Source organism: Nomascus leucogenys, chromosome 19 (genome assembly GCF_006542625.1).
Source record: "Nomascus leucogenys isolate Asia chromosome 19, Asia_NLE_v1, whole genome shotgun sequence".
Taxonomy (NCBI): domain Eukaryota; kingdom Metazoa; phylum Chordata; class Mammalia; order Primates; family Hylobatidae; genus Nomascus; species Nomascus leucogenys.
In genome coordinates, this window is record NC_044399.1 from 35,946,866 (window position 1) to 35,959,315 (window position 12,450).

The 12,450-nt window shown below is 58.5% G+C and overlaps 1 protein-coding gene across 1 annotated transcript; it reads right to left on the reverse strand.

The window, feature by feature from the left end:
• Positions 1-1,251: 1,251 nt before the first annotated feature.
• On the reverse strand, positions 1,252-11,680 carry LOC101179111 (TBC1 domain family member 3G-like). The gene is made up of 15 exons (XM_030800168.1): positions 10,655-11,680; positions 10,305-10,377; positions 10,060-10,142; positions 8,729-8,768; positions 8,175-8,255; positions 7,615-7,722; positions 7,185-7,294; positions 5,889-5,937; positions 5,243-5,363; positions 4,434-4,528; positions 3,977-4,048; positions 3,415-3,514; positions 2,896-3,045; positions 1,482-1,917; positions 1,252-1,441 (listed from the first exon to the last, which is right to left on the reverse strand). The coding sequence occupies exons 2-15, from the start codon at positions 10,374-10,376 to the stop codon at positions 1,300-1,302; spliced, it is 1,659 nt and encodes a 552-aa protein (XP_030656028.1). The 5' UTR covers position 10,377; positions 10,655-11,680; the 3' UTR covers positions 1,252-1,299.
• Between the last annotated feature and the right edge of the window lie 770 nt (positions 11,681-12,450).

A 12,450-nucleotide genomic window follows, 5' to 3' on the forward strand; every position in this document is an offset into this window, starting at 1 on the left:
ACAAAATTCGAGCTACAGCAGCTGATGGATGTCGAGGCCTAGAGTCACTGTCAAAGTGTTTCTCAAAGAGTGCTCTCCGGAACACCATGGAAAACTCATTTACTGTATAAACTTGAAAATCCCTGCCCACAGGTCTATCCTTGTGTGTGAGCCATCAGCTCATCAGGTGTGTGTTTGCTGAACCATGTGGAGGAAGCTGAAGAGACATGAGCTGAAGGCAGAGAGTGAGTCCCAGGTGGGATCTTAGGACAGGTATGAGAAGTTAGGCAAAAATGGGATAATTCTAATCTTCATAACCTTAGATAATAGTTCGCATTATTATTTAGTTAATAGGATTTAGTTAATATGATTGTACCCACTTCTTAATTTTTTTTTAAGAGATAAAGTCTCACTCTGTCACCCAGGCTGGAGTGCGGTGGTGCAATCATGGCTAACTGCTTCCTGGAACTCATGGGCTCCACCAATCCTCCTGCCTCAGCCTCCTGACTAGGTGGGACTATAGGCACACGCCACCGTGCCTGGCTAATTTCTTTGACTTTTCTCTAGAGACAGGGTCCACCCACGTTTCCCAGGCTGGTCTCAGACTTCTAGACTCAAGTGAACCTGAACCTCCCGCCTCGACCTCTCAAATTGCTGGGATTACAGGTGTGAGCCACCACACCCGGCCTGAATTTCTTATGTGCCATGCTACTACAAAACGTCATTATGAGGGGAGGTGGGATGGAAGGTGTAGGAGGACACTGTTATGCCTTTACAATATTCCTGTATATCTAAAATCATGTCAACAGGAAACATTTATTTCAAAACGTGAAGGTGGTTCTCCTTCCATGAGTTTAAAGTACAAAGCCAGGCTCATGGTGTCGTCAAAACCTTCACGTTTTGAAACAAATGTTTCCTGTTGAAATCATTTTAGATATACAGAAATATTGTAAAGGCACTACAGCGTCCTCCTACACCTTCCATCCAGCTGCCCCTAATAATGACGTTTTGTAGTAGCATGGCACATAAGAGATTCAGGCCGGGTGTGGTGGCTCACACCTGTAATCCCAGCAATTTGACAGGTCGAGGCGGGAGGTTCAGGTTCACTTGAGTCTAGAAGTCTGAGACCAGCCTGGGAAACGCGGGTGGACCCTGTCTCTAGAGAAAAGTCAAAGAAATTAGCCAGGCACGGTGGCGTGTGCCTATAGTCCCACTTAGTCAGGAGGCTGAGGCAGGAGGATTGCTGGAGCCCATGAGTTCCAGGAAGCAGTGAGCCATGATTGCACCACCGCACTCCAGCCTGGGTGACAGCGTGAGACTTTATCTCTTAAAAAAAATTGAGAAATGTAACATGAGTACAATCCTATTAACTAAATAATAAGGCCCTGAGATGGGAGTGCACTGCTCCTCGTCCCTAGCTGCGAAGGAGGTGTCCTGGTCGGAATCAGTGCTGGGCGCAGGGCAGGGCCCGGAAGTCCATGCCCGCATCGTTCTGTTCCGCTAAAGCCAATCTCACTCCCTCGGCAGAGTGTTCAGCCTGCCAGCGGGTGGCCAGCTGGTCCTCCTGGGATATGGCACGGACCCAGTAGCTCTGTTGGAAATCATAATGGAGAAAACAAGGGTCCCCTGCATCCAGGTCCGTCGGGAGACAGGGCATGGAGTTCCACCGCAGCAGTCTCCAGGAACCCTGAGGTCCTCCCTGAGCCAGGGCCGGGCTGAGCACACACTGAGTGCCCACAGGGTAGGTGTCTTCCCAGACAGCCCCACCAGGACGGGGTGTGGAAGAACGAGGTGCCCTTGGCGGGGAAGCTGACCAAATGGGCTGCTGGAACTGGGCTGGTGGGCCTGGAGGGGCCTGCCTGTCCCCCTCGCAGAGGGTCTTGCCGCCACGTGAAGCTGGCACAGGCCTGGGTGCCGAGGACCCTTGCTCGGCTTTGGCTGAAAGGAAAACAGACGTGGTCAGCGTCTCCAGGGAGCCCATGCAGGCCTTTCCGGGCTGGGCCCCACCTGCCTGCATCTCTGTAGTCCTCGGGGTCTCTGTGTGGCCCCCGTGGCCTGACACTGAGGACAAGCCTGTAGTCTGCTGATCCCAGAGGGGGGGTGTGTGCTGCCTGGCGTGGGGAAGCTGTCGTGGCATGGCGGGTGGCTCCTGGGACTGCCCCCAGGGATGGGACTGGCTGTGGGTTTCCTGCCACACACATTCGTCCCAGGGCTGTTGGGCCTGGGATACGGCCCCCAGTCAGAACTCAGGTGGGAGGGTCCTTGGATGTCACCCAGCCCCTTGCCACCTCACATGGGGACCCATCTCTGCAGTGGGTTTTTGGGCCCGGACGTGGGTCACCCTCTGCCCTCCTGGGCTGCCCAGTCCATGCCAGGACTGACTGTTCCCACATCGGGCTGAATTCTTGGCTCTGGCTCTGGGCCCGGGGTCCCTCCTGTGCCCTCTCCCTGAATGCTCTGGGGGTCAGGGGCCCCCAATTCCCTTGTCTCCCTGGCTCAAGGCTTGTTGTCCTGGCAACCTTGGAGGAGTGTGCAGGAGTGAGGGGCCTCTGCTGCTCTCTGAGGCTGTGGGTGCTTGCAGGGAGATGCGGGGTCTCCCACAAATGGGTCTGGCTCCTCTAGTAACTTTGAGGGCCCTGTAGGGGGAGAGCCAGACACCGTGGAAAGTGGGGGGGGCTTGAGGGAGGGTCTTGCTCACATCCCCCTCCTGCGTGCACAACACGTCCAGTACACAGGCACTGAGCGCCTGCCCTGAGGACCGGTGGGCCTCCTGTACTTTCTTAGAGTCCAGGAGGAAGAGGAGGAAGAAAAGGTGAAGAGGAAGGCCCAGGTAGTAGGGTTGCAGGTCCTGGGCCCTCCCCCACTGTTGACTGCCCCAGAGGGTGACATGGGAGGGGACACGGCACTGGAGCCCACCTGGGGGTGGCAGGTCCGCTTGCTTCCTCCCTCGTTTGTTCACAGAGGCCCTGAGGTGCTTGAGCACTGTGTCATCATCCCTGGCCCAGTGATGGCAGAACTGGCTCGCGATGCATGCGCACAGGCCGGAACTGGTCTCCTTGAGGCGCTCTAGGGACAGGGTGGACATCAGGCCAGAAGAGTTCCCTGGGAGGGGGCCAGCCCGTACCCCATGGCCACTTCGGCCTCTCACTGGGTGGTGCTGGATCCTTTTGTGGCCACCCCTGTGGTCCAGATGTGCACAGGAGGCTGTGACTGGGGGGCGACCTGGACAGGGAAGTGCCCGCCACACTCCTGACTTTCATCTGGGTCATGTGGGGGATGGGCTCGCTGTCACAGTGCCCTTCCCGGCCCACCTGGCCAGACCTCCCTCTGAGCCAGAACAGGGGATTGTGAGGACAGTGTGAGGAAGCTGCCCTCGGGCCAGTCGGGGTCTGACCCCGGGGCTCCCCAGGCCCCATTAGGCACACGTAGACTTACTGCTCTGCACCTCGAATGCAATGCTGGTCATGTGCATCTGTGCTTGTTTTCCTTGTAGCAGGTAAACGTCCCACAGGCGCAGGGTCAGCCCGAGAGAGATCTGTGGAGACAGCAGGCGTGGGAGAACCTGGCCCTTCCAGGTTGGGGCTGTGGCTTGAGCTGTGCCCATTGGGGTTTCAGTCCCCAGAGTCAGTGGCCTTCCCCATGAGCGTCGCCTGGGCCCTCCAGGATGCTGGGTCAGGCAAGGTCTTGCAGCTCCTCGTGGGGGGCACTCATATGAGTGGAGATGTGGCTCCTGGAGAGAGGGGCTTGCCCAGCGCTTGAGGCTTCCCTGAGCCCTCTCAAGTCAGGTCCTGGCCCAGTCTGCCCATGAGGCTGGGCCTGAGCCCCAGCCACTGCCCTGGGATGACCCCTCTTGGGCAGAGGGTTTTGCTTGCGTGTCCTTCGGGGACCCGCCTGAGCCTCCTGTGCGCTGGGGGTGAGCCAGACTGCCGGACTGAGGAAGCAGGGCACTGCAGGGCAACGAAGGTCCCTGAGCCAGGGTCTCCCTATGCCGCCTTACCTTCATTAACGTCCGGAGAAGCCAGCCTAACGAGAGATGCTGCCCGCATAGACCAGCGTCTATGTCCTGGTCCTGATGGGAGTAACAGAGGTGCTCAGGCCACTGGGCTGCCCTAAAAACCTCCCTCTTCCAGGGCCTCTGAAGAACCTATGCCTAGTGCAGAACACTGGGCAGTGTCCAGGGCTCCCCGCGACACCGTCCCCTTCCCACACTCTCGGTGGACACACTGCCCTTTGCCCTGCTCTGCGGGAGCTGGGGCCCCATCCCTGTGCCTCTGTCTCCTCCAGGGCAGGAAAGGAAACCAACTCCCAGCCCATGGAGAACCCGGCATCCCAGGTCAGGCCCTGGCTGGGACTCAGCCAGTCACCAGCCCCACGAGGGGCTCCAGCCCCCCTGCTCCTCCAGCCCCACGGGATGCAGGGCCTCTGGGGAAGAGCCGAGGGGACCATAAACTCACCAGATGCCACATGGTCTTGGGTTGTGACGTGGGTACCACATGCTCCTGATGGTCTTGGAGCCCCTGGACTGTCCCGCCATTTGGGCTGTGGAATCCTGAGAGGCCCCCAGCCCATCATGAAATCAGAGCCTTCCCCCAAGATGTGGAGCCATCAGCTGCAAGAGCTGGGCAGCTTGAGAGGCCCCCAAACCCGAAGGCCTCCCACCCTCCCATCTGGTGACCCCACCTTTCGGCCTTTACCCTGGGGAGGTGGGGCGGGAACATCCCCTGGAGCCTGGCTGGAGGTTCCCCTGGAGGCCTCCTGGGCCAGGGTGCAGAAGGGGCAAGCCTGACTTTGAGGCCACAGCAGGGCAGCCAGAACAGTGTGGGTACTGGGCTTCCTGGTCATTTCCTGGAAGTGGGGTCGGGCCAGGGGACACGGGATGGGGAGATGCTGCCACCTGGGCTTGGTCGGCCCATTCGTGCGCACCAAGGGCAGCGGGAGCCCCGGCAGCTGGAGGGCAGGAGGACTCTCAGGGAGGGGAGAGTCAGCTGCACAGAATCAGAGCCGGAGGCCGTGGCTCCGGGATACAGAGGGTGGCCACGGGGAGGATGAGATGCCCTCTGCTGATGGGGTGGAAAGTTGTCTGACTTGGGCTGTGGGGGGCCAGCTGCGGACTCCTGTGGGACCCTCAGAAGAGACGTCCTAAAGGCTCCCAACGAGCCAGCGACACAAGGAGGGTGCCTTGGCTGAAAGCCGAGATCACCTGGCCACGGTGGCCGTCCCCGGGTCTGGCTGCATGAGGCCCCAGGGGCAGCTGTTCACCTACCCTGCAGGGAGTGCCTCTCACTGGCCAGCAGCTGCACCAGGGCCCAGAATGCGTCCTCCTCAGGCAGATACAGGAGGAACAAGGCGGCGATGTGGCTCAGGTTCCTGCGGTAGCCCACCTCCTGCAAGAGCCAGAGTCACTATGGAAGGACATCAGCTGGGAGGGCTGAGGTCACCTGGGAGGACTCATGTCACTGGAGAGGGCAGAGGTGACTGGACAGGCTTCCTCTGAAGAAGGGTCTTCCTCAGGATGCAAATTCATTTCATGACAAGAGCCAAGTCCATCAGGCACTTCAGCACCTTGTCCAAAATGTCTCCTGAGACCACCATCCTGCGTGTGAGGCTGCCAAGCTCCCAGGCTTTGGGGCAGCCCCAGGAGGAGGGCGTCACTTCTTGTTCTGAGAAGTGGTGGTCAGGCCCAGGTGACACCAGGAGTCCAGGCCCCAACTCCTTTGTGTCTCAGCTTGACCCCTTGACACCACCCCCTTGCTTGGAGGTTTATGCCAGCGGGGAGCTGGAATCCTACCTCCTATAACCTGGTGGGTCACAAATACCAACTTTAAAAGAAGCAACGACACCCCCACCAGACACCCACTCCCGTGAATATGGAAATACGGCCCAGGAACCTCACTGCCGGGAATACTCACCGGGTTATACTCCGCATATGCCAGGAGTATGTAGAAGAGTTCCCGCTGCCTAGGAAACAGAGAAAGGGGGCTATGGTTTGGTTTGTGCAGATGCTGTTAGTTTCACTTTGTCTACAAATCCTAACAACAAATCCCATTTCACATTCAGATGATTCACCAGAAAAGCAGTGAGCTCTTCGGGGCCTGAGACTGTTGAAGAAATGTTTCAGTAAAAGCCACATCTGTGACATGCAAATAGCCCAGTGGTACAGTGAGTTGACCGATCCTTTTCACTCCGAATGATTTTTTTTTCCAGTTTGCACACACGCCAGTTCAGTCTCTGGGTGTACAGTTCCTCCACAGTTCCAAACCAATGTGCAGAGTCTCCCGGCCACCGCTCCAGCCCCTCCTGGAGTGACTCCTTCATCCTCCAAGTCTCCAGGGTGGCCCCTATGCACCCAGCCTCTCCCCGATTCGTCAGCCCCTGGCCACCCAGACTGCTTCTCAGTCCCTGTGGTTTGGCCTTTTCCAGAATGGCCTAGGAATGGGAATGCTACTGTGGTAGCTTATTGGGTCTGGCTTCTTTCCCTTAGCAAAATGCATCTAGGATCCACCCATATCCGTGCGGGCATCACTGGCTCGTTCCCTTTTCTCGCTGGGTCTTCCGTTTGAAGGGAGGACGAGCCTGTCTCTCCCCATGCCCGTGTTGAAGGCCGTCCCCGAAGGCTCGGTGTGTGAGTGACGGTGAATCAAGCAGTGAACCTGGCATGCAGGTTTCATGTGGATGTCAGTTTCCAAATCAGTGGGTTCAATATCTGTGACACCTTGGGGACACTTGGTTCAAGTCCATTGAGCTTTGTGAGCCACTGCCCAACTGGCTGCGAACGTGGCTGTGCCGTGTCATGTTCCCAGCAGACCTGGATGAGAGTTTCCAGGACCCATAATTCTCCCAGCGTTTGGTGCTGTCAGTGTTGTCTGGGTAGGCTCATGGGCCCTCCATCCTGCCACCCTCCCGTGGGTCCTACCACGGGTCCCCGTGGGTCAGGGAGAGCACCTTTCACCATTGTGCATGATTTTCTTTGCTGTCTTCTGTCTCCTCAGGATCCTCCTGGGTTCTGGCCCCACATGTTCCAGCCTGGCCCAGGGCTTGGAACCAGGGAGGTGCTCGGTTCATGGTGCCGGCTGCTCCCTGGGCCAGGAGAGCTCTTGGTGGCTCTGTCATCCCTCCTGGGTGACCCTGGCTTCTGCTCTGGGGAAGTGCCCATCCCTCTCATTCACCCCATCTCCGCTGGGACCCTGTGGCTCCCGTAGGCTTACTTGGCTGCATATCGACGCCTGAAGAAGGCATGGTTCTGGAGAGTCCTGCTAACATCCCGGTCGATCTGATGGATGTGTTCAGATGACCTCTTGCCCTTCTCCTTCATGAGCTGTAGGGCAGGGCCAAGAGGAGGAAGCAGCCTCAGAACACATGGAAGACTCCCTGCCCCAAATGGCAGTCAGCCCACGGTCAGCACTTCGGGAAAGAAGGTTTCCTTCTGCAGAAAGCTGCTTTTTGGCTTGTTATTGAAGCCAGGGAGGGTCACCAGAGCCGAGTCTGTCTGTGGTGACTATGCCACCGTCCGTGCCCAGGATGTGCATCTGACCATCCTCCCCCATGCCCCCCAGGGTGGGTTTGATGTTCCCTCCAGCTGGAGACCTGGGCCCCTGACACGGCCTGTCCCGTTTGTTGTGCTCTGGCTGAGTGTACCTTGTATTTGCCGGGGTTTTTTGATTTGATTTCCTGAACGTTCAGGAGGACTGACCATGCCCGGCCCCGGATGTTCCTGGGAATCCCCTTGTATGTGCGATCTATGAGCTGTGGGCAGAAAACAGTCTGGTGTTACAGGCCACGGGGTGACCCCAGTGAGGACCAGAGCCCGGGGATTCTGGGAATTGTCGGTTTTGGCCCCATGATTCCTCAGTAGAGGTGAGATCGAGCTGGGACAGGGTCTCCCTTCCCAGGACTGAAAGAGTGGATGGACACTCAGGGTCAAAACTCTGATCTGAACCTTTTTCTTCCTTCGGGTCACCAGGGCATCCCTAGCCTTCAGCTCCAGGTGGTCCCAGCCCTAGATTCAGATTCCCTCCCAGCAAGGTGACGCTTGCACGAATAGGCAGGCAATCTGGCGACCAGGCCTGCAGTCCTCTGGGCGAGGACAGTATGCCACGCGCCCTCTGAGAGGCTGACGGTGCCAGGCCACAGCCATGGGTGCCTGTCCCCTGTCTCTGCAGAGAGTGCTTCTGGGGGCCTCTCCCTCCACACATTACCTTTTCGCTGTTCTTGTACGTCTCCCATTTGCCCAGCATCTCCAGCCACTTGCTGTTTCTCCTTGTCTCGCGCCGAGTTCGCTGTCAAATGAGGAATGTTGGAGTTAGTGGAGCTGCCGGGCTTCCCAGAGCTGCCCGTGGATGCTGGGTCTTGGGCTCTGGAGCCCTGGTGGGACCCAGCTGGAAGGAGCCAGGGAAGGGCAGACCCTAAGGGCTGACAGCCTTTGAGCAAATGAGCACCAGTGGGCTGGCCTTGGGACCCCGGGATGTGCCATCCTCAGGCCACAGACACACCAGTCTTAGGTCCCAGCCTCTAGGTCGGGTCCCGACACAAGCGGGAAGCCACCCCCAAGCCAGGACTGTGGTTCTCACTTTGGAATTTTATCAAACTGCCAAAGTTAAATCAACCTGGGGTCGGGTCTCTGCTCCCTCTCCCAGTGACAGAGTGTTGTCCTCACCCGCCAGCGCCCAGGCCAGCTGCTTCCTCTGCCTCACTGCCCACCCGCCCAGTCCCTACGTCCCTGGACCAGCCCCTCCATGCATCAGGCTCTTACCTTTGCCTCCCGCGCAGTCAGAGGAGGCAGCTCCGTCTCACTGTAAGGCAACCCAGGCAGAGCTGAGGACCTGCACAGGGCCTGGAGCCGCCCCAGCCCGGGAGCCAACCCCCAGAAAGGACTGGCTCTGTCCCTACCCAGCTCAGGGCTCAGCCCAGGAGAAGGCACAGGGAAGGGAGGACAAGGGCCTTCCTGTGGGGCTGACTCCCAGGAGGGGCAGGACCTGGGAGAAGAAGGAGTGCAGGGACAGCCTGGCCGGGGTTACCGGGGCCCCTGGCGTGGGGGTGGTCAGGCTGCACAATGGGGCTGCCCATCCTGGACTCGAGGTGGTGCTTTCTGCTGGAGCTGAGAAAGGTCAGCCCTGAGATGGGATGGGGGCCGCCCAGGGTGGGCGACCGGGCCCTGACAGGAATCCCTCAGGGATCGACCACATCACCCCACCAGGGTCAAGGGAGGATGCCCTGAGACCTGCCCGGTGTACTCTGGGTGCACCAGGGGCCCATTCCACTTGACAGCCCCAAGGCTCTTGCAGGCTCTGACCTCCCAGCATCCACCTGCCTCTCCCTGCATCTGAACCACACACCCTGCGTTTCAGAAGTGGCACGACTCATCAGCTCCCTCCCACCCTACGTCCCCCGGGATCCGCTGTCTCTCCATCCTCTGATCCCTGAAGGATGGGCTCCAGGCTGGGCTCCTCTTACCTGGCCCCAGATCCCTTCCCAGCACCAGACCCAGGGTCTTCAGTCACAAGCCCTGCTGCCTCCCCGGCCTCACCCTGAGATGCCCAGAGTGGGGCCCTGCCCATCTTCTCCCCCATTCTCTTAGGGCCAAAGCCCCCACTGTCCCCACACCTTTCCCCCTTCCCCATGGGGACAGTGAGGGCTGTAACTCTAGGGAAATGGGGGAGGACAGGGGCAGGTGGGCTCTGAGAGACCTGCTGGACAACAGCCCCGAGGCTGGGCCAGGTGTCTCCTCACCCTGTGGCCACAACCCTTGGATCTCACTGGGCTTGTCTCCTGGTAGACAGGCCCAGACCCTCGGGCTGCCCTGCTCCTCTTGTGCTGACTTGCCGACAGAACTGCTGAGAGCCCAGGGGCCTGACCTAGCCCAGTCTCCATTCCCACCGGCTCCCTAGATGGGCCTTGCACCTCTGGCCTAACAACAACCTCGGGCTGGACCTGCAGGGGAGCCAGGGGGGAGTTCTGACCCTGGAAAGGAGGTTGACCCGAGCTGGCAAGACATGTCCTGTGTCAGAAAGGCCTTTCTAAACGCAAACCCATCCCTGAGCTGAGACAGATGCTTTAGGGGTGAGGGGAGCACAGAGGACTCACTGCACAATCCCAAACGGATCCACGTGTTCGAACATTCCGATAAGCACAGGCCCCTTGTCCTCTGGCAGCCCGGCTCGGTGCCCCTGTAACCCAGAGGGAGCCTTGGTGAGGGGTCCAAGGTAAAGGGTGCAAGGACCTGGGGGTATTGGCCACCCGTCCCTGCCCTGTGCTCCTAGGGAACCCAGGACCCTTTGACCAGGGCGCACTGGAAGAGGCCTCCCTCCAAGAAGCAGACCGAACTGTACCTTTGCATATTTCCTGATGATGTCCTCTCGCTCCTGCGCCCGCCAACTCTCCGCATCCTCCACCACGTTCATCCTGTGAGACAAAATTGGATAAAGGTTACGCTGTACCCGACAGCTTCGGAGAACACCTGAACCTCTCCCACCGGGCTCCCAGATGCTGGTTGGTGGTGTAACCTTCATTCCACCACTGCACTCTGGTAAAAAGGGGCCAAACCCCGTGGCCCACACCTCCATGGGTCTCTGCAGTCTGAAGCCGCAAGCAGGGGTGAGCATCTTCCCAAGGACTCGAGAAGAGTGGGACCTGGACAGAGAATCCCGTTTTCCCCTTATGCCATGAAACGGGCACATACCTGCCCCGGCAGGTTGAATGGTGTCCACCAGCCAAGGGTGAAGGGCCTGCGATGGGCTATTCCGGGGTTGTGGATGCGAACTGGGGTCAGGCACCAGAGGTCTCTGTACGATCGGCCTCCTGGGATACTCAGGGCCACAGAGATGCCCAGTTTCCTATGGGGAACAAGATCTCTCCTGACTGCTCCGTTCTACCTCGCTCATCACTTGGGCTACCGTGGCCCTTCGGGCTAACCAGTGAAGCTGCTTTAGGAATAACGCCATTTGAGCGGGAGTGTGTTTGGTTTTGGGGATGAGGGATGAAAATGATCTACTGTCTCCAAAGCAGCCACTGCGCTCATGGACACCACATCTCTCGGGGAGGGACTGTGGACTCCACCATTCTGAGCTGTCCCTATAGGAGGGGGCTTCATTTTCCTGGGTCACTGATGAAGAACAGTGGGTCCTTGCTCCTGGAGGACATCTAGATGGACCGTCCCTCCTGAGAATACTCAGGGCAAAAGGAAAGCGAGGCCAGACGGAATAAGAAACACTTGGGGAGAAGCCCAGTGCCTGGACCCCTTCGAACACAAGGGAAGATAGTCTCCCCTCAGCCAGCCCTCCAGGGCTCCTTCACTTTCCACAACTGCCCAAGGGCAGAAGGCTCCCCATGCCACTCCCAGACAAGGGACCGTGTGTTGTCCAGTGGTCCCACAGTGACCATCAGGACCCAGCTTAGGCCCCAGGTGTGTTCTGAGGACCCTTCCCTCCTCCTCACCCACAGTGGATCCATCCCAGTGTCTCTACCAGGGCCAGGCTCTGCCCCATCGGGATCGGAAATCTGGGCAGATTTGGGATCTCGAGCAGGGAGGTCACAGGGTTGAGGCCTGAAGTCTAGCACGGCACACAGCAGGGCTGAGAGCAAAACCCAGGGTCATGTCCGGATTTTCGGGCCGGTTACCGCCTCTCTGACCCCAGACGTCTCACCTGTCGAATGGGTACATTCGGGAACAGCACCCACTCTACGAAGCCACCGTGAGGATGAAAGAGAAAATACAGGCAGTGTAGAACGGGCTCCCTGTGAGTGCTCAGGGATGACCCTCCTCCTCAGTAGCTGCCCAGAGGCCAACACCGCCCGTACCACAGCCACTGTCCCCAAGTCAGCCTGGAGGGAAGAGAGCAGGTCACACTCACCTGATTCTGATCAATCAGCTGGCCTGGGTTATGTATGCCTCTCAGGGAGAAAACCTTCTCAGGGAGAAAACACAGCTGCTCACAAACACCACTGCCTCTGTGTAACTGCCGTAGAACACAGGCAGGCTGGAGAGCGGATAGGTGCTAAGCACCAGTGGCATTCTGAGGTCATGGCACGCATCACAAGGGGGCCTTGCCCGGGTCAGCAGGGCCCAGAGTCAGGGTCCTCTGCTGCCTGAGGCGTCAACATGCCTGCCTGCAATGTGTTTGTGCACGTGTGTGCACACGCGTACGTGGGTAAACACGTCTGTGCACGTGTGTGTTGCTTCTCTGGCCAGGCCCGGCTGCCCCACTCATGTGTGCACCCAGTTCCTCATCACTGTCACCCCCGAGGCCCAGGGCCGGCATCAGAGCATCCATGGGTGCTCCCTAACCTCAGCCCTCCCCGCCCAGGGTGGTCCTGGGATACACATAGGGGTGGAGGGAAGTGACTGCTGCTGTTGGATCTCAGAATACAAATGCTCATACTATTACCTAATGGTCTTTTGAGCGTCTCTGATGGTATCGCTTTTTCATTTCTGACATTTTAACTGGGTATTTCTCTCCATGACCCTTGCCTATTCTA